At 44.8% G+C, this 27443-nt stretch overlaps 1 protein-coding gene across 27 annotated transcripts in view; it reads left to right on the top strand.

Annotated features, from left to right (window-relative positions):
- Nucleotides 1-27443, top strand: part of DENND1A (DENN domain containing 1A) — a 459444-nt gene that overhangs the window by 273610 nt on the left and 158391 nt on the right. For all 27 annotated transcript variants that reach the window (XM_039861385.1, XM_039861390.1, XM_039861381.1 and 24 more), the window contains one exon: nt 12035-12136. In XM_039861385.1, coding sequence (XP_039717319.1) covers nt 12035-12136 — 102 coding nt within the window. The remainder of the gene's footprint in view (nt 1-12034; nt 12137-27443) is intronic.

The raw sequence follows: 27443 nt of genomic DNA, 5'->3' as shown, positions 1-27443 counted from the left end.
ACGCACAGGAAGCGAGGTGTACTTCCCAGTGCTGCCGCTTCTGAAATGGCCCCTGTCTCATGCTCCAGCGGCCTTTCTTTTGGGCCACTCCAAGCAACTATACACATTACTTCCCACTCGGCAGACCTTTTGGGTGTTTTTAGAGACATGTCCCCTGAATATGATTTTCCAAATATTTTCCCTCGATCTTAAAGTTGTTATGGACCTTTAGGGATCCTTGGCTCTTGGGCAAGACGAATCACAGTAATGGCTATTCCTTTACTGCCCATATGTTTCAGACCCCCTGTAGTTTGTTTGAAAAGTTAAGAGATTTTCACAGTGAAGGTGCCATTTCTGAAATTTAAAGTGTTCCTTTTCACCAGGAGATAAGTTCACTCTGATTAAGTCCGTAATTCTCACTAAGCCATGTTTATGGGGGTAATAAACAATGTTTCAGTGTGCTTGTTAAATTGGGTTTCCAACCTCTCCACTCTTTAAAAATTGACATTTCAAATAAAAGGCAGGTGGAGATGGAAGTCCGGGTTTTCTATGGTTAGCGATGAATGAATGATGGCAAGTGGCAGTTATGTGGGAGGAGGGAGGCCCTGTTTTATGAGAGGGTAACCCCAAACCATTTTGGAAGTAGGGAATCAATACCCCCAGTGAAACTCTTAAATTCAAGTCTCATCGTTTCAAATGGGATGGTTACTGTTTTTGAAATACCGCCAGATGCATGACATTCATTATTTAATTTTCACAAGTCTGTGCTCTAGTAGTGGTGGCCTGGTGGTACAGATGATGAAATCTAGACACAGAGAGGTTAAGTAACTTGTCCAAAGCCACACAGCTCAGAATTAGCAGGACTAGAATTCAAACCCAGTTATTTTGTTATGTAACGTGTACAAAAGAAAAGTATGATACCAACCCTGCTTTCAGGGTCTGTTCACTGTTATGTATCTAGTCTCTGGTAATTCCATCCATGGAGCTTATAAGAGAAATGTGTGACACGGTCAGGGGCTTCATATTTGCTGAGCCAGGAGAGTAGAGGGGGCTACGCAGAGGGGGCTCTGGGACCAGGCTCTGGGACCTGGCAGTCCCAAACTCAGCTCCTAGCTCTGTTCTTACTCCAGGGACAAGAGCTTCAGTTTTCTATTCTGTAAAATGAGAACAACAATACCTATTCCATGAAATCGCTTTGAGGAGCGATGAGATAATACATTTAAAAATATAGTATTTAAAACCTCTGCAGTACTTTATAGGTGACAGTGGTGTTATTGCAGTATATGTGAATATATAGTAAGATTAAAACAATTATTTTAAGGGAAAAGTGAAAAGTACACATGAAATAATTAGAAACATCGCTAAACAAGTTTTACGTGTATGTTGCCCACTGTACTTGGCTTAGGCCCAGAGGAGGCAACTCGCCATGGGAGCAGGACTAGTCAGGAAGCCTTTGTAGAAGAGCAGGGCCCTGGGGGGTGGAGATAATCATGGTGCTTGATGCCTGAGCCGTCTTCACATCTTACCGAGTGCTCTGCCACCTCATCTCTCCTTTGGGCTTTGCAGCGGTGGTGAAAAGTGTCGACACCTTCCGTGTCCTCTTTTTACACATGAGGAAGCAGTCTCCAGCAGTGGGGAGGACGCTTCAGGTTGAAGCAAACCCCAGCAGAGTCAGAGGTGTCCATGGGCTCACGCCTCCATTCTGAGGGCGAGGAGGATGCCCGGCTGGATGGTGGGGCTGCTCTGAGGTGGACTTGCAGGGAGTCGCCAGGAGAGCCGACAAAGCCGAGCGCTTAGAAGGAGACCAGCTGGCCCTCACTGAGCTTCTGCCTGTTGCTGGCCCTCCATCAAACGCAGTTTCCAAGGTAATCTCAACAATCCTGAAGGTTAGGGTCATGACCCCAATCTCACAGAGAAGGACACTGATGCTGAAGGAGGTGAAGTGCCTTGCCTAAAGCTACCCAGCTACTGAGTGAGTCAGGACGCCAGCCTTGGGGACTTTCCGACCTTGTACCCAGGACCGTGCACGGGAGGGACTCGGACGTGCCCCGTGTCAGTGGGGATGTTCCGCCAGAGTGAGGTCTGTTCTGCTGCGTATTACGGTGCTTTTTCTTGTTTATTGGTTATAATTTAGTCCACCACGCCCTATCCACACCCTCCCACAGGGAGGCAGGAGCCCCTGGAATTCAGAGATCCTATTTTAGTCATCTCTGTGTCCTTAAGCCCTAGTGTAAAGTTGACAGGAAATGACTGACCAAATGAATGAATGAATGAATGAATGAGTGAACGAAGCATGTCCAGTGGCTGGATGGTCAGGAAGGAGAACTAGCCCATGGAAGAAATAGCCCCTTTGACGACCCGGGTTGGAAGTCTCTGGATGTGTTCACGAGAGTCAGTGCTTATTACCGAGAGGAGCGGATTTGGCCTGACCCGCGAGGTGCTTACAGCACTTCCCTCCCCTGCCAAGCTTCTGTTTCTGTTTAAAGCGCACTGGGAAATTCCAGCGGTGTTTTCAGGGCTCCTCTGAACTGTCGGGCTTAGATTTTTAATTTTGCGGAGCAGGAAGGAGCAAATCAGTGACTCCTGCCTCCAAAGAAAAACCACGACGTTTATCAACTGCTTGGCAGCTCAGTGACCTTTGGGGCCTGAGGAAGGGAAGGGAAATGTCACTCTTCCCTCTTTGTATATCCGAGCTTTCGGGAGGGAATAAAGGGTTTAGAGTCCCTGAATACTTGCCTTTCCTCTTCCTGTCCTTGCCACTTTCCCTCTTATTTCTCGTTCCTTTCCTCCGCAGAGGCCACTGGCTCCCCACGCTGTTCTTTGTTGCGTACTCGTGTATGCGCGTGCGTTTGAGCACATTTTCTGTGTGCTGTCTAGTGGAAAGAACATTGGCACGAGGAACCCAGATTCGGATCCTTTCTCTGACAAACACCAGTGTGAGAACGTGGGCATACTGTTTAATCTCTTTCGCCTTAATTTTCTCATCCATCCACTGGGTATGATATTCTGTGGGAAAGCCTCTCCCCTGGGAATTTTAGTGGGGCCTGGGCCAACCACCAAGCCATCGAGGGCTCTATATTCTTCTCTAGGTGCCTGACAGACATCTAGTAAGTTACAGTTGCTCCCTAAGTCTGTTGATTGAAACAACGTGTCAGAGCAATTGAGAAGATGACGGGGTAGTACAGAAGCATTGGTGTTTGACTGGGTTCAGGGTTTAGCTCCACTGCTTCTAAACCAGAGGACTTCGGACAGGTTATTTTACCTCTCTGGCCCTTAGTTTCTTTGCCTCTCCACAGGAGTGTCGTGAGGATTATGTTAAATGGTACATGTGCAGGGTCGGGCCATGGGAGGAACGTATCAGCCAGTGGCTCTCGTTTTGCTGTGAGGGCCACTGAGAGGGACGCTGCGGCTCGGTGCTGCACAGCTAGGAGTGGAGTTGGCCTGAGCGGTGACGGCGTGAAGCCCGGCAATAGTCGGTTAGGATAAAGTTTGGATTAACAAACGATTAAGCTGTAATTTTTGGTTTAGTTTTAACCATATCTACTTTTCAAAATTGGAAGGAAAAAAAAAAGCTGCTGAGAAGTCAGACTTAAGGGAGACATAAATAAGTGTAATGTCAGGAGCCATGTCCATTGTCCCTCTCCTAGAGGGAAGAACTGGACTTTCTTTGAGGCAAAGCAGAGCGTTTTGTGGGTGTGATAGCGCTCTGCTCCAGGAGGATGCTGCGTCCTCTTGAGCAAGGTGTCCTTGCAGAAATATGTCTGGACCGTCCCCTTTGCTTCGTGGCCTAGTTGCTGGTTTCAGAGGTGCTATCTCAGGTGCTGGCTTGGCCACAGGAGAGGACACTTTGCTTATAGGCCCCAGGGGTCACTACAGTAGGGAGAAAGCCTGCGGTGGTCAAGGCCAGCACCCTGAGCAGATGGGAACATGGCCACATAGGTGCAAAATAAATATTTCCATGTTGTTGTTTTTTTTCTTTTTACTTAATCCTCTCACAATTCTGAGTGGCATGTGGTTACAGCCCCATTTTATAGATGAAGAACTGAGGTTCTACTAGGTGTAAGTAACCTGCCCCGGATCCTACGAGGAGGAACTGAAGAAGATGACATCCAAAGCCCAGTCCGTCCAATTCATACCACTGCTCCTCTCCCCAACCAAACCATGCTGAGTCCAGACGCCAGCATCTCTCAGAAGGTACCCAGGGATGTCGCCGCTGTGCTCTTCCCTGGAGAGGGCACAGAACAGAGCGAAGGAGCCATGTGTGTTCTGGAGCGTTTACAAACTTTACCAACGAATTTTCCGACAGTGAAAAATATTCTAGATTGAATCCTTTCAATCAACAGAATTATTGCTATATTGTTTTTCCATAACAATAGTTAATACCCTGTGCTTGTCATATACCAGCCACTATCCTAAGTATTATACATATATTAACTCATCTAATCACCATAACAATCTGGTGAAGTTTGTATTACTTTCGTAAACATTTTACTAAAGGATGAGATTTATAAGGAGAGCCACACTCATCCTAAGTGTACAGCAAGATGAGATTTTACAAGGCAAGCATACCCATGTAACCACTACCAGATCAAGAAACAAAATATGGGTGCAAAAGGTAAAGGGATTAAGAAGTACAAATTAGTGTTTACAAAATAGTCACGGGGATGTGAAGTGGATGGAGTACAGCATAGGGAATATAGTCAATAATATTGTAACGGCTGTGTGTAGTGCCAAGTGGGTACTAGAGTAATTGGGGGGATCGCTTTGTAAACTATATAAATGTCTAACCATTGTGCTGTATGCCCGAAACTAATATAAAATTAAATTAAATTAAAAAAAATATTCCCAGCTCCCCAGAAGCCCCTTGTGCCCCCTCGTAGTTGCACTTCCTCCGAGCGAAGGGTGACCATGATCCCGGGTGTTAGCACTACTTTAATCTCATTATTCACATGTGGAAACTAAGGCACAGGAGAGTTAAAGGGTTTGCCAAAGGTGGCACCGTTGTAACTGGCAGAGCTGGGAGTCAGACTGGCAGTCTGGCCCCAGAGAGTGGGCTCATACCGCATCCCTGGGACATAGAAGAACGATAGGGCGGTGGTAGTTTAGAGTAACCTTTGGTCTGAAAACCAGGTGTTTAGATTCTTAGTCTTGGAACTCTAATCCGTGTTACTGATACAGCTTTGAAATTGCAAGGATAGAAACTCACTTTTTATGGCTCCCCATTTATTGCTCACTTACTGCAAACAGGTACTGCATTCAAGTCTTTACACATATTAGCTAGCTCACTTCGCCTCACAATGCAACTGTAGAGTAGGTAGTATTTCTCCATTTTATGGGTAAGAAAACTGAGACTCAGAAGTAAAGAACCTGCTGGAGGCTACACGGTAGCGGAGGCAAGGCTCGAATCTGGCTGTCTCGTTCCAGAATCCACGGTCATCTTAACCATCACGGTGACTCCTAGCTTACGTCTGTGCCTACTGTGAATTAGTTCTACACTAATTAATCATGACAACTTTACACGTTGTTGTCATTGCCGTCATTATTGTTATTCCCATTGCTCCTCCTTGAGCAGACTCCAGTTTGCTTGCGTTGGGCTCATGTCGTCTACTTGGGCTCACGCTGACGCCTGCTGCCAGGCCTGCCTCCTGGTAGAGTGGCTGTAGCCACAGCGTCTCATTCATTCTCCAGTCAGTGAGCATCTGCTTGTGTTGGCCCTGGTGCCGGGCCCTGGGGGTAGAGGGGCAGATAAGGCTCAGCTCTGCCCTGGCACTGGTCCCGGCAGAAGGACAGCAGAAGACTTGCTGCGTGCTGGCTCACTGACGTCGTGCGTGCCCCTTCACCGGCCCACCGCCTCCATCCCCGAGAGGGCGCCCGGCCCTCAGCCGAGGGGGCAGCGGTGGAAGTGGGCCCCTGCCCCTCCAGGCCCGGGACCGCTGCTTTTCTCCACCTCCCGCCTACGGCTTCCTCACCCGGGGTGAGGGGCACCACGTGCTCCTGACCACTCCTCGGACCCCCCGATTACATGGCCAGTGAAAGCCTCGCTGTTCAGTGTGTGACTTGGTTCTAAGTCCTCCTTTTTGTCATTAGCTGCCCAATCCTCTCCGTGGACAGGCAGGGTCACTCCCAACCTGGGTGGGGGACTGATTTAGTTTGAACAAGTATAGTTGATATATATCTATCTATATCTATATCTATATCTATATCTATATATCTATATCTATATCTATATCTATATCTATATATATATTAGCGGGGAAACCTTGTTTCCATACAGCCAACTTTAGATAGTGAGGCTCAATAAAGCCTTCTTGGCTACAGTAGAGTGATTCTCAAGTGGACCCCATTTTTGTGTAGGGAAGTATATCAGAATCTCTAGGGGCACTGGATTTTTATGTTTATCCTAAGAGGGAATTAGTGAAAAACAAAGTTAAAAAATCTTGGGCTAGACAAAAAAGAAGAAGGCAGGGAACCAAACACAGCTGCAAATCGAAATGTGCTTTGGGGTAACGGCCCAGGGAAAAATTATCTTGTCATGTAGCGTTCATTCACCACCATTCATGCATTGTTATTTTTTACTGTCCTTTGTGATTTTATTCTGTTTTCTGAACATAGGACTAGTGTGTTTATCAGCTTCATTGGAGGTATAATTTATGTACGATAAACCATCCACTTATAGTGATTCAATTAACTTTGACAGTTTTAGATATTCATAAAACCACCACCTCAATAAAGATACAGAATATTCCCATCACCCTCAAAAGATTATCCTTTTTGATTTAACAAATGCTTACCTTGAGCTGTTCTTGTGCCAGGTACCAGTCTGAGTACTTTAAAACCCATTTAATCCACAGAACAAGCCTGTGAGGCAGGCACTGCTACCATCCCCAGTAGAGGAGGAAACCGAGGCACAGAGAGATCGAGCGAAACACCTCAGTTTACACAGCTGGTGGGTGGGGCTGAGCTAGAACTCAGACTGCCTTCTGGATCCTGTGCCCTCCGCTTATAGGCTATACCGTATCTCATTCATTCATTCAAGAATTGCCTGCTTTGGGATATGAGCTGAGAGTACAGAGATCTGGCTGGTGACCCCCAAGAAACCCAGAGACTAGGGGAGGATTTGAATACCTGTAGAAATAACTCTAGATTGACTTTTTATTCTGGTTGTGGGACTAAGCACAAGGGACCTCAGGGAAAGGCAAACTTCCTGCTACCTCAGGCCCTCTGGACTGCCCCTAGCCAGGCCCAGCTGAGTTCTCAGGAACCTCTGAAGGAGAGGGGAACGGACAGGCAAGAGAGCCACTGCTGGCCAAACTCCTGTTCTGGAGGTCCTGAGAATCCTGTGAACTCTTTGACACTCACTCACTTGTCCTCGCGACTCTGTGAGGTGGGTCTTGTCACGATGCCCACCTCACGCATGAAAGCCTGGGGCACATAGGAGTTTGGGTGAATTGCCTAAGGCAAGCCACGAGGTAAGGGACAATCCAGAGGTGACACTTACATTACAGCCTATGTCCTCTCGGCCGCCCCAACCACCTCCCATACTATGATTTTTCCCTTCCTTGTCCTGAAAGGCAGGGGTCAAGCTAAGTCCCTCTGTGCCAAAGCATAAAGGGAAAAACTTTTCCGATTAACAGTATTTATGGGAAGATGCCATTATTGTGTATTTCTCTGTGCGAGAATGCCATTTGGAAAGCCAGTGTGTGTGTGTGTCGGAGTTTTTTTTTTTTTTTCTTCTTTTTCATTCTGAGAAAAAGACTATAGAGTCTGGTGAGGGGACGGTTTGCAGCTGGCAGGAGCTTTGGCATATGTTGTAACTAAAAAGAGAGAGAATGTGTCGGTGGGGCCAGCTACCGGAGAGCCGCCTCGGTGTGCTGCGGGACTAGTAAGTGCTTTAATTGGGTAGGGTTTCTGGAGGACTATTTTGACATCTGCTCATGTCTTTGGTGATTTTTCTTCGCTTGGAGTAGGAAACACAAGCTGTGGATAAAATGACTTTAAAATAATTGGAAGTAAAGCTATCTTTCTCAAAGTCGAATTTGAGAGGAACACTTTTTAAGAAGTGGAAAGTAAATTCTTCTTCCAGGAATCCATCCTGAAGCACAGGGCTTTGTGCCTACGGACTTCACGACAATATTACGTGTAATAATTTCTTAACAACTGGAAATAACAGCCAACAAAAGGGGCCTGGTTGAGTTTGTTTCCGCGAAGCTAGACATTTTGTAACAATTAGTAATGATCTTTACAAAGCTTTTAATGAAGCGGAGCATGGCTTATATGGCAATGAGAAAATCAGAAACATGAAGAGTTGTTCCAACTGTGTTTTTAAAAGCAGGGATGGAGCAGAGAGGGATGTCGAAGGAAGCACCGAAATTTTATCTCCAAATAGAGGGATGAGGGTAACCATAATTTTCTTCGAATTTTTCTGTCTTTCCCACTTCTTTTTACAATAGGCATGTGTAATTTTTATGATACAAAAGACAAGAGAAAGCAGGTCCTGGGAATGTTGGCCTGACTGCGTGTCCGAGCATTGGTTTGGGGACACCTTAGGAAAGAGCGAGTCTTTCAAGTCAGACTAGGTTCAAAAGTGCCACTCAGTAGCGATGTGATTTGGGGCAGTTTCTTGACCTCTCGGAGCCTCGTTTCCTCGTCGTCACCGTGGAGATGGTAGTTTCTCCCTCATACCATGCACGGGGTGGAAGGACCTGGCACCCCGGAATGGCCCACCTTCCTTCTAAACCAGCGCCTCCCATCCCACCCCCAGTGTGAGCGTTTTTATGGGTTTCGTTTTTGTTTTTTTCCCTTGTTTCTTTGTGCCTTTCAGGAGTAAGGCACCATTTGGCCGAGCTGGCCTCCGATCCTTGCCTTGGGGACACTGAGCTTCAGGAAGGCCCCGGAGCCCGTGCCAGCCCCTTTGGAAGAGGCCTTGCCGGCGGGGCGGGGGATGGGGGGCGGCATTGTCCTCGAAGAGGAAACCATGCTGACCCAGCTCCTGCTTGGAGCCTGGTGCTTGGGCATCTTGGTTACTAAGGGGACCCTGTCCCGCTAGGTCAGCAAAAAGGGCCAGGCTTTTTCCTCTCCTTCAGCCTGCCGCCATTGTTAAAAAAGTAAACACTCCACACAGCTTAACCAGCAAGTCCTCCAGTCAGGAGTGGGAAGAAATCAAAAACCTGCCCTAGCTCAGCCGTGGAGGGCCCAGAGGGCTCGTCTGTGCTGCCAGGGCCCCACTGGGAACACAGAAGGAACGCCAGTTCTGGTCTAGAACCAGTACCTCCTCTCTGGGCCCCTCAGCCCCTGAGCCCTCACTCCAGCGGCCAGGGCCTCCTCCTCGCTTCTGCAGCTCTTCGGAAGGTCAGGTGCAGCAGGATAAGGGATGCTGGGGTGCGGCAGCCCTCAGCTCAGTCCTCGAGGCCTCCTCCACTGCGTTGTGGCTCAGCCCCTGGGGTCCCTTTGCTGATTCTGTGTCTGGGGCCCATGTCTTTGAAGTGAGAGCCCAGTGGTTGCCAGGAAGGGGACAGAGGTTTCACCCTGAGGCCATTGTCTCTTGGACTGGCCATGGCCGATGCGCATGTTATAAAGTCATAGCTGCTCCTTATTAGTAGCTGCGTGTGCCCAGCACCGGGCACACACTACCTCTGATTCTCGCAGCAGCCCGGGGACAGTGATGAGAGGGTGGTCACAGCCACTCTCTTGATCTTACAGATGGAGTAGCCACATGGCCTTGGGGAAACCTGTTCACCCCTCTGAGCCTCAGTTTCTCATCTCTGAAAATGCAGCCACATTGCTGAAAACGAAAGAGTCTGTGCAGTGACTATGCCGTGTGAGCTCCGGAGTGTGATATGAGTGACAAAGACTGTCGTTGAGGCTGTTTTTTAACTTGCTGCGGCACCTTGCTAGCTCCCTGCTAGGTACTTAACCTGTGGGATTGCAAAGGGAGGCGGCTGAGGAGCCCTGGACAATTCCCCGGAGTCTTAGTGTACTCATCTGCACGGTGGGGGCTGTGCTTTGTGAAACACTAGTGATGTGTATTGTTATCAACACTGTTTGCTGATAGCATTTTCCCCCTGCGAGTGAGGCAGTCAGTTAACGACTGACTTCTTAGGAGGACATCTAGTCCCTTCTGTGTGGGTCGCAGCCCATAGTAGGCACTTAGTTCAAGTTTACGAATTGATAATAGGTTTGTGGACTAGCCCCCGAGGGCTTGAAGAAGTCAGCTGCAGAAGTTTGAGACTCCTGGGTTCCTAAGTGGAGGGATTCCAGGATTTGGCCCTCTGGGAGTGTTATTTCAGCCTCAGGAAGCTTCTGACCAGCAGGGCTCCACCCTCCTGCCGGGAGGAATCTGGAAATGTTTACTCAGGTACCAAGTTGTGTCCTGGAGGCTGGGGTTTGAGACAACAAATGTTGACCAATATTAATGAGCACTTGCCAAATGCCATTCATTTTGTCTGTGCTGGTTATTACCCAGTGGTGAGCCAAACAGATGAGCTCCTAGGAAGGCAGGCAGGCACCTGGGTCCTGGGGTTCGGAGTGACAAGGGCTGCGTGGAGCTCAGTCTCACTGAGGGTGTCTGATGACCAGGAGGCTGGTGTCGGGTGCAGACAGCATGGGCTGCTGAGGCGGCCGGCGTGCGTTGCCTCTGCCCCTCACCTCACCTCTCTGCACCTCATTTCCCACAAGTTCCATGAAATGAGGATAATAACATGCGCTTTGTAGGCTTTGATGAGAATTCAATGAGATAAAGTGAGTAAAGCATGGAACAAGCACCAGTGGGCTTTTGGTGCCTTGTCATAATTGCCCATCTCCAGAGCACTCGCAAGCTCCGGCTTCGTAGCCGTCGGGACGCCCAGCTCCATCGCTAGCCGGTACGATGCCCTTGAGCGAATTAGGAAAAGGCGTCCCCTCCCTCCTACCACCACCACACCTGTCGATGCCACTTGGCAGGCACGCGGGCTGGCAGAGTTCAGCCCCAGCTTGGCTGGCCGGGCATCCTTGGGCCGTCCGTACACGCTTGCACAGTGAGATGCAGTAGCTCAGTATGGCTGATAATGAAGTTGACCCCTTACGTATAGGGCGACCTTATGTCCCATTTGATCCCTTTTGCCTGGCATATATCCTCTCTCTTATATCCCAAGTGTCCCAGTTTGGACAAATTATATGGTCTTTCTCCTTAAACAGAACAAAACTAAATAGAGCAATAGTACTGAAGTTCTAGACTCTAAAGAAATGAGCTCAGATCTATGATGAGGTAAGAGGATTGAATGAGATTGGGAGCGGTGGGCAGGCAGGAGAAAAATGGAGGTGGATTTTAGCAGTGGGTAAACAGTGTGCGTGGAAATGGAAAACTCGGGCCGTGCAGTCTCATACTCCTGCGGACCGTGGAGAGCTGCTTCTAGACGACAGCTCGTTATCCCTCCCCCCATCACCCGCCCCCGCCGAACACGAACACCCAGGAGGCGCGAATCTCCCTTTCCCCGGACCAGTGGAAACAAGGCTCATGGCCACAGCTTCTGAGCCATGGTTCGCTAGCTGGATTTCTGTGGAAAATGGAACCAAATTTAATGTGTAAGGGAAGCGTTAACATGTTAACACTAGGCCACACACCGTACTCCATACCCAGGCATGACAAGAGACAAGAGAGCTAGGCAGGTGGCCCGGCCTGTAAACGAGAGCGGGGAGCGGACGCAGGTGTCGTAAGAGCCAAGCCGCACGTCAGAGTCTTGGGCCAGAGCTTTAGGTCTCAGCTTCTTCTTAAAAAAAAGAGAGAAATGTGGGGGGAAATGACATTGGGGTATGAAGCTCTCTCCCTAGCCGTATGACCGTGGCACGTTAACTTCATGTCTGTGAAAACCTTTCTGCTCCTGGGGCTTGGGGATGACGGTTCAAGCTCATGAAGTTTTTAGACAGTTAAATGGCCTCGCATTGGGCCTGCCCCAGAGTAAGCCTTCGCCAAATGTCACTTTTCCCCCTAGTCCCCTTCCCCAAAGCAGGCGGGGGTGGGGGAGACATCTGTGTCTTATGGTGCTTCAGCGACTTTCTCTTCTGGAACTTTTATTTACAGAAAGTCAGAAACATGGCCCTGGATGATGTCGTGATCCTGAACGTGGACACCAACACCCTGGAAACCCCCTTCGACGACCTCCAGAGCCTCCCGAACGACGTGGTAGGTCACGAGCCCTCGGGGTTCTGACTCCTGCGGTGACGTGAATGTGACATGCCCCTGTGGGGACGGGGAAGGCTGGGGACGGCTGTGGCTTTCCTGTGGCTAGGAAGGACACTTGGTTTCTCTGTTCTCTCTGCAACCTTTGTCTCAGTGAAGAAAGTCGGGAGGTGGTTCGTTCTTTAGTCTTGTTATGTTCCCATAACTTTCATCTGAAAGGCTGTGAAGTGACCCCAGGGCCTGGACGCCTCCCCTTCCATGGGAGCCTGAGGGTCTTGCCATCCCTCTCCAGCACACTGCCATGTCCCGGGAGCAGGGCAGCGTCCCCTCTGGTAGGCAGGAGGGCTTTCAGTGTGAGCAGTTTGGGGCACTTCAAACCTACATTATTTTCCTAGACCATCATCAAACGCAGCCGTTTTCCCACGTCGCAGGGTATCTGCTGACAGTGCTCTGAAGGCGGCTCCATGTTCCCTAAATCTCTCTCTGTGACCTCAGGTCTAGACAGAATGTAGGCTCTACTTAGCAGAAAGCTGCCGCCTGCCACGCTTGCCAGGCTAACATGTGATCTCACACCCGTCTCATGTTGCTTCTCAGAGCGGCCTCGTGGGCGGCTGATTGGGTAGACCCAGTGTCCCCCAGTGTCCCCCATTGTCTGTATGAGGACTAGGGTTCACTGGGAAGCACGGTTTTGGTGTTTCTGGTTTGACCTCCCTCTGCCTGCAGGATGGTCTGTGGAGTTACTCTGGCTTCCAGGTTAAAAGGAGCGTGCTGCTGAGTTGGGGCTGGGTTTGTGTCACTTGGGTTTGGTGGGCACAGCTGCACCGTTATTGTCAAGAGTGCCAGTGGCACCACGGCGTTGGGTCTCCGGAGACATTGCCGTTCGCTGACGGATGGCTTGCAACAAGGTTTCATCTTCCTCTACTCTTAACTCGCTGCGAGATTTCGAGAGAGTCATTTGTGCTCTGTAAAGATGTTCCATTTGTAGCATAGTGAACAACGGCCACCATTCATGGACTTCCTGCGTGTTAAGCATTGTACCAAGCACTTGTCATTGACCTCTCATTTCCTCTTCACACCACTCTGAGGAAGGTATTTTTCTTATTCCCACTTTACCCACAGAGCTAGAGAGAGGGGGAGCCAACAAGTGAGCCCAACTCTGTCACTCCACAGAGCCACCTGCCCCACTGCCTCTCGCGGTGCCTTCTGCATTCGGGATCACATTCGGTTCGCATCGCAGCCTGTGGAGCAGGTGTTCTCTCCTTTCCACAGGGAGAGAAGGACCTCAGGGAGCACGTGCCTAGCCACAGGCCAGGCAGGGTGAGACTGCAGTCTCTGGACCACCCCGGAGCCTGTGCTGCTTCTACTCAATGTCCACTGCCCCACCCACTCTGAGGCGGGGGGGGTGGGGGGGAGAGAGAGAGAGAGAGAGAGAGAGAGAAGAGAATGAGTGGAGAAGACTGACTGGTCTCCTCTGCGGGGTCGCCTGCTGGGCATCGAGTGGCAGAAACGCAGCAGACCTAGGCCTCCCCTTCAAAGAGCATAGTCCATTAGCAGAAACAGGTGTGTAAATTACATACGCATCACAATATACCAAACCGCGGGCCACAGAGGAAGTAGGAATCAGGCGCAGAAGGGCCCAGGGGGTGACACAGTTTGGGAGAAGGTGATGGAGGCTTTCTGAAGGTGGCACGTTCCAAGGTGCCTTTTAAATGATCAGCTAAGTGGCCCCAAAGAACCGGAGTAACTTGGGTATGTTGCTTTCCATCTCTCAGCCTCAGTTTCCCATTAGGAAAAGAGGAATGCCAGGCCTCAGCACGATTGCTAAGCCAAAGGAGGTGGCAGCACAAAGCCAAAGGAGGTGGCAGCACTCATCAGGTGCTCAGCACAGTGCGCGCATGTGGTCACTGCGCGAGAAATAGCACCCACGTTTGTTTTCCGGGAAATTGTTGTTACCGTTTACAGCCAGGGTCGGAGGACAGCTCCCTCCCTGTCCTCAGCCTGCACACGAAAGGCCTCCTGGCTTCCAGGTCGGTTTGTGGTGGGCTTGAGAACGTTGGATGGCAGCGGTTCCCAGCATGGCGCTCTAGACTCGGGAAAGACTCCAAAGATCGCAGTGGGGAGGGAGCGTGGTCTGTGAGACGCGCACTGTGTTTCCGTGGACCGCACGGCCTTCATTCTGGAAGGCTGTGGAGCCGTTGAGTCCTGGAGGGGAGAAATGTCCCGCCCGGCTTCGCATCCCCAGCGTTCATTCCTTTTCGTCAGCACCGGCGCAGCTGACCTCATAATCTTTCCTTCTGCTAAAGTTGCTTGGTTACCGCATCTGACAGACTTGCTCCTTGAGTGATTCTCGGGTCCTCTTCTCCAGCCCCCCTAGATGCCGCCTCATCCAGGCTCACTTCTCTCCAGCACTGTTCCCGTCAGTCTCTGAACTGGCTCTTCACACCCCAGCCCTTCTTTCTTCAGGCACCAGAGTGGCCTTTTTAAAACATGAATTTGACGAGATATCCTTCCTACTTATTTTTTTTTTTAATTTTTAAAAAATTTCTAAAGAAAAAAATCCTTTCATAGCATCCCAGTGCCTATAGACTAGAGGCCAATTCCTTTTGTGGGCTTTGGAGTCAGAGAGCCTCATACGCACATCTTGGCTTCTTCACTTAGTAGCCGTGTGACCTTGGACAAAATGACTTCGGGTCTCTGAGCCTTAGTTTCCTCATAAGGTAGATGTGAAAATGTAATGTCTATGCTCTGTGTGATTCATGCCCTGCGAGTGCCATGGGTGCAGTTCGCGGTGGTGAATTAACGACGCGGATGGTGACTGGCGCGGTACTCAGTGTCCTCCTTCATGGTGCGATGCTCCCGTTTTTCCACAGCCTCAGCTCTCTCCCCTCACTGCTTCGAACCCCGTATCAGAGGTGTCTAGAACGTTCGCATTTCTCCCAAGCTTACATGTTGCTTTATAACCTCGTACTTTGCATACAGAGTTTCTTGCGTCCCAAATATCCTGCCCCATCTGTCAATCTCTTGCTCATTCCTCAAGACTTAACTCTCAACGTTAGACTGTAAAAACCTTGCCTGACCTCTCCAGGTGGATTTGACTGTATCTCCCTCTGTGTCCCCACAGCCCCTTGTATTGCTTGTATAACCGTGCTTACCATCCAGCAGGATAATTTATTACACATTTCTGGCTTTCTCTTTTAATTGTGAGTTCTTTGAGGGCAAGAATCAAGTTTTATTCATCTTTGTTTCCCAGGGATCTAGCAGCCACTGAATAGATAAATGGAAGGATGGAGGGGACATATGGATTGGGTTATTTTGGTAGATGAAATCTTGCAAAACATGGCATCCGTGCTGGAAATTTTATTAAAAGAGGCCTTTGTTCTGCTTCTAGCCATGATGGAATAATTGGAACTAGATTCCCACCCTCACCCCCACCCCCCATCCCCACAATTAACAACTAAAACTCAGGACAAATATGAAAAGAACTGTTTTTCACATATTGGACGACAGAGAGTGCAGGAGTGTGATCCCTGAGAGAGAGGGGGCGGGGGGGCGATGCCTGCGATTCGGACCCTGGGCCAGGACGGGGATCCCCAGCAACACAGCGGTCTTGCCGGGTTAGAGATCTGAGTCTGAGGGAGAGGTGGTTTAAACTTGTGGGTCTGAGCACCAGACAAGAGGGAGCTACTCAGCAAAAGAGCTCCAGAAATCTGATTGGGTCCTCCTGGCTAATCTGCTGAAGACTGATCTGCCCACCTGTAGGGTGGAGCTCACACGGACTAGGAATCATTCAAGCTCTGACCAGCCAGAATAAGGAGGTCTTGTTGATCATTCAAGATAATGATCAGAGACCCCAGGAGGCCAGGTCTTCGTAGTAGTCTAAATTAGCTCCAGAGTACAGATCATTTTCGCCCTACCCGAACAGAGCTTAAAATCAAGCCTTGAGGAGCATAAGCGAGGACTTCAGGGATGCTGGTAATGTGATTTTTTTTTTTTTTTTTGTTAACCTCAGTGCCAGTTAAGTGGGTGAACACCAATGATATTTGTACTTTTATGTATGCGTGTTAAACTTCAATAAAAAGTTTTAAACAAAAATATTTTTTTAAAGGGAAAAAAAAAGCCTTGAAAGGATCAATCTGATATGCAAGAAATTCAACCTCCTGTCAAAATAAACTGCAACCCTCTTTAAAAGAAGACAACAAAATCCAACACTCAACAACATAATGTTCACAGTAACTAGCATCCTGTCAAAAAAGTACTAGACGTGTTGAGATTCAGGAAAATGAAACCCGTAACCAAGAGGAAAATTAGTCAATAGAAACAAATTCAGAAATGACAGATATGATGGAATTAGCAGATAAGGGCCTTACAGTAGATATTATAAAGATTATAAATATGCTCATGGATTTGAAGGAAGGCCTGAACTTAATGAGGAGAGAAACAGAAGGTATAAAAAGAACGAAAGAGAACATCGCGAGGTGAGATCGTAATAACCGGAATAAGAACTTCACTGATAGGATGAAAAGGATCTTAGACACCACAGCTTAAAAGATCAATGAACTTGAAGACATAGCGCTAAAAACTATCCAATATGAGGCAGAGAAAGGAAAAAGACTGGAAAAGCTTAAGAAAAGCTTCAGGACCCAAAGCACACTATCAAGAGGACTAATATGCATGGAATTCACATCCCCGGAGAGCAAGGTGGGGAAAGACAGGAAAAAATATTTAAAGAGATTATAGCCAAATTTGTTTTCAATTTTGATGAAAACAATTAACTCAGAGTTCCAAGAAGCTCAGCTTCAAGCATAATGGACCCAAACAAAACCACACCAAGGGTACATCATGAAATTAATACCAGCGATAAAAAGAAAAACTTAAAATTAGCTAGAGAAAAATAGACGTCGTAAAAGGAAGAAGCAATAGCAGACTTGTAAGAAACTACACAGCCAGAAAATAATGGAATGACATGTTTAAACTAATAAAGGAAAATTTTGTCAGTGGAGATATTTCCAGTGGAAATATTCTTCACCAATGAAGGCAAAATGAAGACTTTTTCAGAAAAACAACAAGTGGAAGAAATCATCATCACAGTGGCACTCCAAGAAATGTTAACAGCAGTTCTTCAGGTGGAAGAAAGATGCTCCCATTGAGCAACTTAGACAAGGAAGAATGAAGGAGTGAAGAGTGCCAGAAGTAGTTAATTTGTCAGTAAGAGACTTCTTTTCTCATTTTTTAATTTCTATAAAAGGTAATCGAGTATTTAAAGTAAAAATAATACCAGTATATTATGTGTTATCACCTAGAAGTAAAACATATGACAACAGTAACACAAAAGACAGGGCATGGGTGAAGAACAGGGCATGGGTGAAGAACTGTTTTAAGGCTCTTAAATTATATGTAAGCTAGTAGTGTTTGATGGTAGACGATTAAGTTAAAGATGTATGTTATAAACCTTAGAGGAGCCACTAAGGAAAAAAAAATAAATAAGAGAGAGATAGAGTTAATAAACCAATACTGAAGATCCAAAAGATTTTGAGAGAAAAGGATCAAGGAACCATACACAGATGAAACAAATAGAAAAGTTAGCAAAATGATAGAATAACCCAACTATGCTGATTAATACATTAAAAGTACATTGAGTACTCCAGTTAAAGGAGATAAATTATATAAAAATCAAGACCTGATGGTATGACTATGAAAACCTACTTTAAATATGAAGAGTCGGATATATGAGAAGTAAAAGATTGGAAAAGATAAACCATGCAAACACTAAGCAGAAGACAGTGGACTGGGGGTAAGAGGCAAGTCATCCTTTTAGAAAAATTCCAAATAATATCTGTAGATACTCTCCTCTCTAGGAGAAGGAGCTCAATTCCCCTATCCCCCAACATGCGCACACTTGAATGTGGGCTGGACTTAGTGACTCACATCCCCAGACTAGAATATGTAAAGAGGAAAAGTAACTTTAGTGAAGAAATGGCAGACACTCCCTTAATTAAGTGATCACATTTGACATCACAGCGGTGTCATAAATATCCCGTAACCCTGACATGATGCAATGAGAAATATTTGCGGCCTCTCTGGTGTTCTTTCCAAAACTTCAGGCAAATCATGGCACGAACTTCAGATAAACCCAAATTTAAAATACCTGACTAGTACTTCTCAAAACTATTAAGGTCATAAAAAAACGTAAGAAAGAATGAAGAAATGTCACAAACCAAAGGAGACGAAGACGACATGACAACTAAATGCACTATGGGATTCTGAGTTGAGTCCTGGGATAGAAAAAGGACATTAAATGAAAAACTGAAATCACAAAGAAGTTTGGAGTTTTTAGTTAATAATAATGTGCCAATGTTGGCTTCTTAGTTTTGACAAATGTACTGTGTTAACATAAGATACATAAGGGGAAACAAACTGGGAGAGGGGTACGTGGGTCCTCTCCGTACTATCTCTGCAACTTTTCTGTAACTCTAAAATCACTGCAAAATAAAAAGTATATTTTTTAAAAAAGAAAGGGGAAAAAAGAATGTAAAAAAAAGGAAATAAGGGAATATGAACAACTTTATTCCTATAATTTTGATAAATTAGATGATCTCAACAAATATCTCAAAATACACAAATTATAGAAAGTGGCTCAAGGAGAAATAGAAAATAGAAAAATAGCACTATTCCTATTAAAGAAATTTGAATTCGTAATTAAAACTTTCTCACAAAGAAAATTCCAGGCCCAGAGAGCTGCACCAGTTCATTTCTATCATACATTTAAGCAAGAACTAATGCAATCTTACACTAACTTTTTCAAAAAATAGAGGGAAAAGGGACACCTCCCAATTTATTTTATGAGGTCAACATTACCCTGACATGAAAACCGAAGAAGGAATTTACAAGAAAAAACTGACCGATATGCCTCCGAAATACAGATGTAAATATCTTTAACGAAATATTAGCAAATTGAATCTAGCAATATATAAAAAGGGTAATGCATCATGAGCACGTGAATACAGGTTGGCTAGATATTTGAAAACCAATGTGATTTATCAAACCATATGCAGAAAATGCATTTTAGGAAAAATTCAACACCTGTTCGTGATAACAGCTCTTAGCAAATCAGATATCCTCCTTGTGTTAAAGAGCGTCTGGGAAGAACCTACAGCTAGCATGGCGAAAGACCGAATGCTTTCTTTCCCCTGTGAATGAGAACAGAAAAAGATGTCAGCTCTTCCCATTTCTATTCAGCATTGTACTGAAGGGTCTACAGTTCACTAAGACAAGAAGAAGAAATAAAAGCCCTGAAGATTAGAAAGAAAGGGGAAAAATTGTCATTATTCAGGCAACACGATCACATATATGGAAAATCCTAAAGAATCTCATAAAGGAATTCAGCAAGGGTGCAGGATAAGGTCGGCGTATAAAAACCAAATGTATTTCTGTATACTAGTAACGAGCAATTGAAAATGAAATATTTAAAGTACCGTTTAAATAGCATACAAAACACGAAATACTTAGGAATAAATTTACCAAAATATGTGCACGATTTGTATACTGAAAGCTATAAAACATATCTGAGAAAAAATTTAAAAGACCTAAACAAATGGAGAAATATTCCATGTTTTGGATTAGAAGACTCAATATTTTTAAGATGTTAATTTTTCCTAAATTAATCTATAAATTCAATATAATCTTAACCCAAATTCCAGATGGCTTTGGAAGGAAAAAAAAACTTGATGAGCTGATTCTAAAATATCTATGAATATGCGAAAGATCTAGAATAGCCAAAACAGTGTTGAAACAGAACAAAGTTGCAGGACTTATATTATCTACTTTCAAGACTTACTATAAGGTTATATAGTAAATGTAGATAATGTAGATAGACACACAGTTCAATAGAACAGAATAAATAGTTCAGAATTAGACCTACACATAGATAGTCAACCTGATTTTCGACAAATAGCCAGAGTAATTCAATAGAGAAAAGAGAGTTGTTTTGGGGTTTTGTTTTTTTTCCCCGCAACAAATGCTACTGGAATAACTAGATCTCCATATGGGAAGAAAATGAATTTTAACTTTTACCTCATGCAAATATTGATTCAAAATGGATTGGAGACCTAAACATAGAAGGAAAAACTATAAAATGAATAGAAGAAAATATAAGAGAACATCTTCCTGGGGTAGGAAAGAGTTCTAGTTCTAGTTCAAAAGCACACACCATAAAATAAAAAATGAGAACTTGAACCTCACAAAAGGTAAAAAATTTATCCCATCCAAAGTCACTATTACAGAAATAGAGACAAGTCACAGACCAAGAGAAAATATTTCAGTACTTATATCTCTGCAAAAGGACTTTTATCCAGAATATATAAAGAACCCTTAAACTCAATAATAAGACAGCCTGATTAAAAAGTGTGCAAAGGACCTGAAGAGAACCTCGACAATAAAAGATATCCAAATGGCCAATAAGCTCACGGAAAGATGCTCCATGAGGGTACAAATTAATTATCACACTGAAGGTGCCACTATAGACCCATTATGGCTAAAATAAGACTATGAATTTCTTATAAACGTATAAAACATATGTACTATATGACCAAGCAGTCTCACTCCTAGGTGGTCACTTAAGGAAATGAAAACTTGTAAACACAAACACATGGATGTGAATGTTTTTAGCAGCTTTATTTGTAACCACCGAACTGGAAATGATCTAAATGCCCTTCAACTGGTAAATGTATAAACAAATGGTCGTCTGCCCATGAAGTGGAATACTACTTGTCAACGAAAAGAAACTAACTATTGCTCTGTCTTACAACAGGATGAATCTCACGTGATGCTAAGTGAAAATTTATATGGCATTCTGGACTAGGCAAAACGATAGAGATAGAAATCAGATGAATGATTGTCAAGAGCTTGGGGCGATGGTTACATGGCTATGCACATCTTTCCAAATTCATGCAGCTCATCACTAAAAGCATTAAATTTGACCGTCTGTGAATCATACCTCAGTAAATCTGACTTAAATTTTTTTTTAAAAGACTGACAATACCAAGTGTTGACAAGGTTGTGGCACAACTGACCTGGAAGAAACTCTCATCACCGGTTATGGGAGCCTAAAAATGGTAAAACCACTTTAGAAAACAGCTTGGCAGTTTTCTGTGAAGTTAAACTCACACCTACCATATAACCCAGCAATCCCAGTCCTGGGTATTTATCCAAGAGAAGTGAAAAAATACATCCAGGTTTGTACATAAATGTTTATAGCAGCTTTATTCATAGTAAACACTGCCTGGAAACAGCCCTCATGTCCATCAGCTGGGAGACAAATAACAGTGTCATATCCCTTATTTTTTATCACTGAGTCAGTGTTTCGTTGTAACATGCTTGTGGTACACAAAACAGTTTGTATGTATATTAATATGTAACACTAAGCAAAAGAAGCCAGACACGTGAGAATAGGCTATTTGATTTCCTTCATATAAAATTCTAGAAGAGAGAAAGCCAATCAAACAGTGGATGAAAGCAGATCCATGGTTGCCCTGGGCTAGGACAGAGGACGCAGGAACTGGCTGAGAAGGGCACCAAGGAACATTTTGGAGTGAAGGAAATGTTCTGTTTCCTTGTCGTGGTTACACAGATGTATACAGCAGTCAAAACTCACCAAACTGTACTTTTTAAATGCATGTATTCTATTGAATGTAAGTTATGAGTTAATAAAGTTAAGTTTAAAAAAGAAGAGTTTTTGGAAATTAATTTTAAAAGGAAGTTCTACTATTGAGTAGTTTTCAGAACAGCTCTGCTGATTTTCACATGATTTGTGAAAACGGGTAAAGAGGAAAATTTGGAGGCAGGGTATTAGGCACCTAGACAATTTAGTCTTAAATTTCATAATCTTATCTCAGTTTGCTTTTTCTACCTTAAAAAAAAAGTGAGATTTGCAAGGTTAATGCTGTTGTACTTTGCTGGGTTCCATGAAGCTTGCAAATGTGCTGCTTTCGCCGACAATATCATTTTGTTCCTTAGCTGTGGATTTTGAAGGAGAAATATGACGAGAATAGTTCATTTTCTATTGATCTAAAGGCCTGTGTACAGACTTTATCTCCAATCCATGCGGGTACTGAGAACAGAAATACAATCGCTCCTTCCTCCGTGGCCATTTAACCGAGGCCGCTTCATCTGCTTCCCTCCTAAAATTTAAAGAACGTCCATTTTTCTTCTAGAGTGTTAAGTGTGAGCCAATGGATAGTGTGTAGGGCTTTTAAACAGCTTCACAAAAGGGAGTTCAGACTCTTCCAGGCTTCCAGTGAAGTGGACGTGCCACACTTTATCGCTGGGGAACAAGATTTCTAATATTCTATGGCCTGAAATTTGCAGGCTTTTGTGTGTGCACATGGATGTGGAAGCCTTTACCATCTGCTTACTCTTTCTTTTAGTTCATGCCTTCTATAACCTGACTGGTGTTCTTTGAAAACATGTTTCTTATATGATAATATTTGTAATAGTACATTAAAATGTATATTCCTTTTTGACCTAATAATTCTACTTTGAAGGTTTTTTTCCTGGCAAATACTTCTAAGTGAAGAAAGCCACCCAACCAAATAGAATCGTTTCTGTTAACCAAAGTTGGAAGAAACCTTAACATCCGAAATCAGGGGGGAGTGATTAAGATAATCCCACCACTCTTCAGGGGCATGGACTCTACGGCTGTTAAAAATGATGGTTATGAAGAATGTGGGCAACACAGGAAATGCTAAGGATGCAATTTAGTGAAAGAAGTAGAATATTAAATGATGTATAATGAAGAAAAACAGCCAGATGCACAGAAGTAAAAGCTTTTGAAAAGAACTTCCCAGTTACCAACAGTGATAGTGGTGTATTAGGAAGGTAAAATTATGAGTTAACATTTTTTTCTTTTATTTTCCATATTTTCTCTGATATGATTTATTATTCATTTTAGGATGGAAAAAAAAATCATCTTTCCTCCTCTCCTCTGAAACATTCGAATGAATATTTTCAGGACCATATATTTCCTCTGTCTTCCCCATATTCTTTGCATGAAAAGATCACAGATAATTTAATTAATGCACTTAAAGCCACTTCACCTTGTTATTCTTCTTTGGCGGAATTTTTGAGGGAGACCCAAGCGGTTTCTAAGCATGCGAAGGGACAGGGAAACCACGCTGAGCACTGTTCACTGAGCACTGAGAAAGGGGAGAGAGCGAGGGAAGAAAGCTCCCGTTCATAGAGCACCCATAGCGCCCCAGACTCAGGGGGGTTCCCAGTCCTTCTGCACAGCATCCATGCTTCTTCACAAGCTGCACACTGACAAGCACCTCTCAGGCTCCTCTGCCGTCACTTCACTACCCCGTTTCTTAGCCACGTGGAGAATGACCCCATTCCCCAATGCCTTAGCTCACATCCCGTGCTCCTTCCATGCCATTCCCTGTGGTTAAGGGGCCCCTCCTTCTCCTCTGCCTGGCAAAAACCCGTTTGTTCTACGAGACACTCCTGGAATGTCACTTTGACACTTTCTCTTGCAGATTTCCATAACATTTTCCCCATACCATTTTTAGACCACTTCCAGTATCCGAATGCGTGTTGACATAACTCTTTCCCCACCCGAGCATCTGGGCTCCACGTGGTTGAGAACACAGCCCCGGCACAGGGCATGGCTCACAGGCACACTCAGGTAATGGCTGTGCATTGAGTGAATGAATGAATGAGCAAAGTGTGCGATCTGGTTCGAACACTAGACCTTGGAAAACTCATTCATTCACTCATTTCTTTATTAAACATTTGTCTCTCTACTTTATACGACTATCTAGAAAAGCAAATATCTCTAAAGAGAGACAGGAGAAATTCGGTGTATATTACAGCTACAATTTACCGAGTATTGCGTGCTAAGCATTTTGACTCAAGATTACTAAATACATGATTACTTTACAACTTCAAAATGGCTTTCTTCAAATTGCAAGTAGTCACCCATTAGTGAAACCATAAAATCAGTTTAGTGGGTCACAACAAGCAGTTTTTTAAATGGAGTTGAAAAAACAATGAGTGCATCATATGTAAGATAAGTAAAGTTCAATTTGTGAAACTTTTTAGTTAGCTATACGCAATATATATGTACTATTTACAAAGTATAATACATCCATTACTCTGCATCAGAGTAAAAAAATGGAAAACGATTGATACATTGTTACCATTTTAATCATTAAAATTCATACCTATTAATGTGTGAACTACCATTCCACTGGTATGAATATCTACCATAATATATGTGGCCAGTCCTGTCCTGACAATTTCAAGTTTTGCATTATTTTAAGCAGCAGTGCAGTGGACATATTTGTAACTTAATCTCTGCATCATTTATTTGAATTCCATGAATTCTCACAAGTAGGATTTCTGAATCATGGGTATATAAAATTTAAAGGCTTTTGGTACATATTTTTAAATACCACCACCTCCCCTAAAAGATCATACCAGTTTTCACTTTTATCAATGATATGAAAGCACCTACTTTTGAAAAATTATTTAAAATTCATATAGTATTAATTTTTTCATTGAAATTATATGCATTGTATATATCCCAGTCTCTTGCATTCGGACCAGCAAGTTATCTGACCCTGTACTTCTCTCCTTTGCGGTGAAACTAGAAAGCTGTCGGTGGCTTCCTAATTGCATCCCATGCCTTCAGCCTCTTCTAACTCCAATCAGCTTTCTAGTCCTTCTAAAATCAAGTCTTTCTTGACCCTCCCTCAGTAGGTAATTGTTCTGTCCCTTGCATTCTCAAAGCACGCGGCACATCCTTCCCTTACAGCACTAGTCATGCTATATGGAATTATTTTTGTCTGTGTTCTCTCTTTAAACCTAGGGTAGGAACTAAAATCTGTTCCATCTTCATGTTTGTATCTACGCCGGGGTTCAGTATATAGCACGTACTCATTATTTACTGAATGAATGACAGCGTCCTGTTTAATCGTGACCTTAGGACTGGTTCAAATTACATTAGAATTGGGTCATACCGTGTAGCTGACCATCTTTGGGAGTCCAAAGGCAAAACTGGTTCAGAAGGGCCCAGATTCAGATAAGCCCAGACTCTGCTTGCTGCCTTTTCTCTGAAGTCCTCGTAGGCCCAGAGATTCTGCTTCAGGGCCTCCTGTGGGCTGGCGTTCCATCCTACCTTGTGAATCGATACATTTGTTTCCAGAAGCAAAGGACTAGATCTTCCAGAGCACACTTCACAGCCTTTCTGGTCTGAGCAATCTGTCCTTCTGCAAAATGTCTAAACTAATAGTAAACTTTGTAGGAGGAAAAAAAACCAAAAAACCCCTATTCTTAAAATCCCAATAGGAAGGAAAAATGCCGACTGGGGAGCTGGGCAGGCTCTGATTATTCTGAGCATCTTACATAAATCTCTGCATGTCCAAGCCTTGTAGACTGAGTACTCCTTCTGCCACATGAAAGTGTGTATTCTTACTATTCTCTGACAGAACGTTTGTTTGTTCAGCCGGCATTTCCTATGGGGAGATGTTGGTAAAAGGGTACAAACTGCAGTTATAACGTGAATACATTCTGAGGATCTAATCTGCCACGTGGTGACTGTAGCTGCTAATACTGTATTGCATGTTTGGTATTTGCTGAGAGAATAGATCTTAACTGCTGTCATCATACACACGAAAAAGATAACCGAGGTGATGGATGTGTTACTTAGATTAATTGTGATAATTATTTCATATATATATGTATATCAAATAATCACATCGTGTACTTTAGATATGTACAGTTTTGTCAATTATACCTCAGTAAAGCTAAAAAAAAAAAAAAAAAAAAGAACCTCAGGCATTTCCTGAGCACCTACTACGCACCATGCTTTGACATTGGGTATAAGGGAAGCGGCCACGATGAAGACCTGGACCTTATTCAGCGAGGTCACAGGCTGCTCGGTAGAAGACCTAATGGAAGGCTGGCCTGCCAGTCTTGCTCCCGCTTCTCCAATCCCAGGCCGTTCTCCTTCTGTAAACGAAAGTATATTCTGGGACATGAATATCACTCCTTAACTTAAAACTCTCTCATGGTTCCTCATTTTCTTCTGGATGAAATTCAAGCTCCATACTACGGCCCTTCATAATCCAGTCTCTGCCAGCCCCTCCTGGCACATCTCCTGCTGCTCTCCTGCCCACTTACACTTCACACCAGCAGCTTCGCTTCCATCCACGGGGGCCTCCAGACACACGTGGTTCAGTGTTCCAAATGAGCAGGTCTGTAGTTGGTTCATGAATGGAGATTATTTATCCAGCCAAAGTCTTCCGGATGTGGCTTCAGTGTGTCAGGCCTCAGGAACACGGAGCCGTGTGGAAAACAGTCCCTGTGCCTGGGAAAGGAGAGAAGAGCACGCTGGGAGGCCGGGATGGAATGAGCGGAGGCCGGAGGCGTGGACAAAAGCGAATGCGTTTGAGTGGGGCTTAATAGTTGAGGCCAGCTGGAACACAGGGTGTGTGGTTGGGAGGGACAAAAGATGAGACCACAGAAGTAGATGGGAGGGATTAAATTGGGACTGGCCTTCTGTCATAAACACAAGTTTGGACTTCATGTTTTGGGCAGTGGCGAATCGACTGCGGTAATTAAGCCGGGGAATGCTGTGATAAGGTCTGCACTACACTGAGTCCCAGACTAGGGGGCGGGGAGGCATTGGACCTAACCTCTTGATGCATCACTGGTTCCTAGAATCTGGCCAAAGCTTCCTCTCAGCCCAAACTACTGATGCTGGACTTGGGGTCAGGGGACAGTTTACTGAAGAGAATTCTCACCAGAATCGCCTAACACCAGTATCCAGTCTCTCTCATCCATCACCTTCTTAAGGGATTGCCTGTTCTCCCCTGGACCGCTCTCCATGCCAGTGTCCAGTCCATGACTTACTAGTTCCAGGCAGGAAGGAGAGGGCCATGGTGTCCAGTGGGCCTTGCTCTGAGTGCGTATGTGTATGATTTGTCAACAATCGAGTATTTTATGGGAGTTTACGGGACTTCATTAAAGACGCTGGAGCAGGAGCACTGTGGGACATCAGAAGAGACCTCAGCAATAAACCGCAGCTCCCAGCTTTGGAATGCAGTAAATGTTTAAGAGACTTCCTTCCTTTCATTACAGAATTTTACTTTACTTTTATACCAGTAAAGAGTTGTGTTTTATTGGTTGAAATTTCTTGATTCCGTTTTCCCCAGGTCTGTTTAAAAGCTACATTTTATCTTTGAGGATGTTTGGCTCGTGGTAGAGGAAGTGCTGCCAGCAAATTCAATTAACTGGCAGAGCTCACAGATATTGT

The sequence above is a fragment of the Pteropus medius genome, unplaced genomic scaffold (genome assembly GCF_902729225.1).
Source record: "Pteropus medius unplaced genomic scaffold, Ma_sr-lr_union100, whole genome shotgun sequence".
Lineage (NCBI taxonomy): Eukaryota > Metazoa > Chordata > Mammalia > Chiroptera > Pteropodidae > Pteropus > Pteropus medius.
The sequence above is the reverse complement of the archived record's forward strand: the minus strand, read 5'-3'. Positions and strand labels throughout refer to the sequence as shown.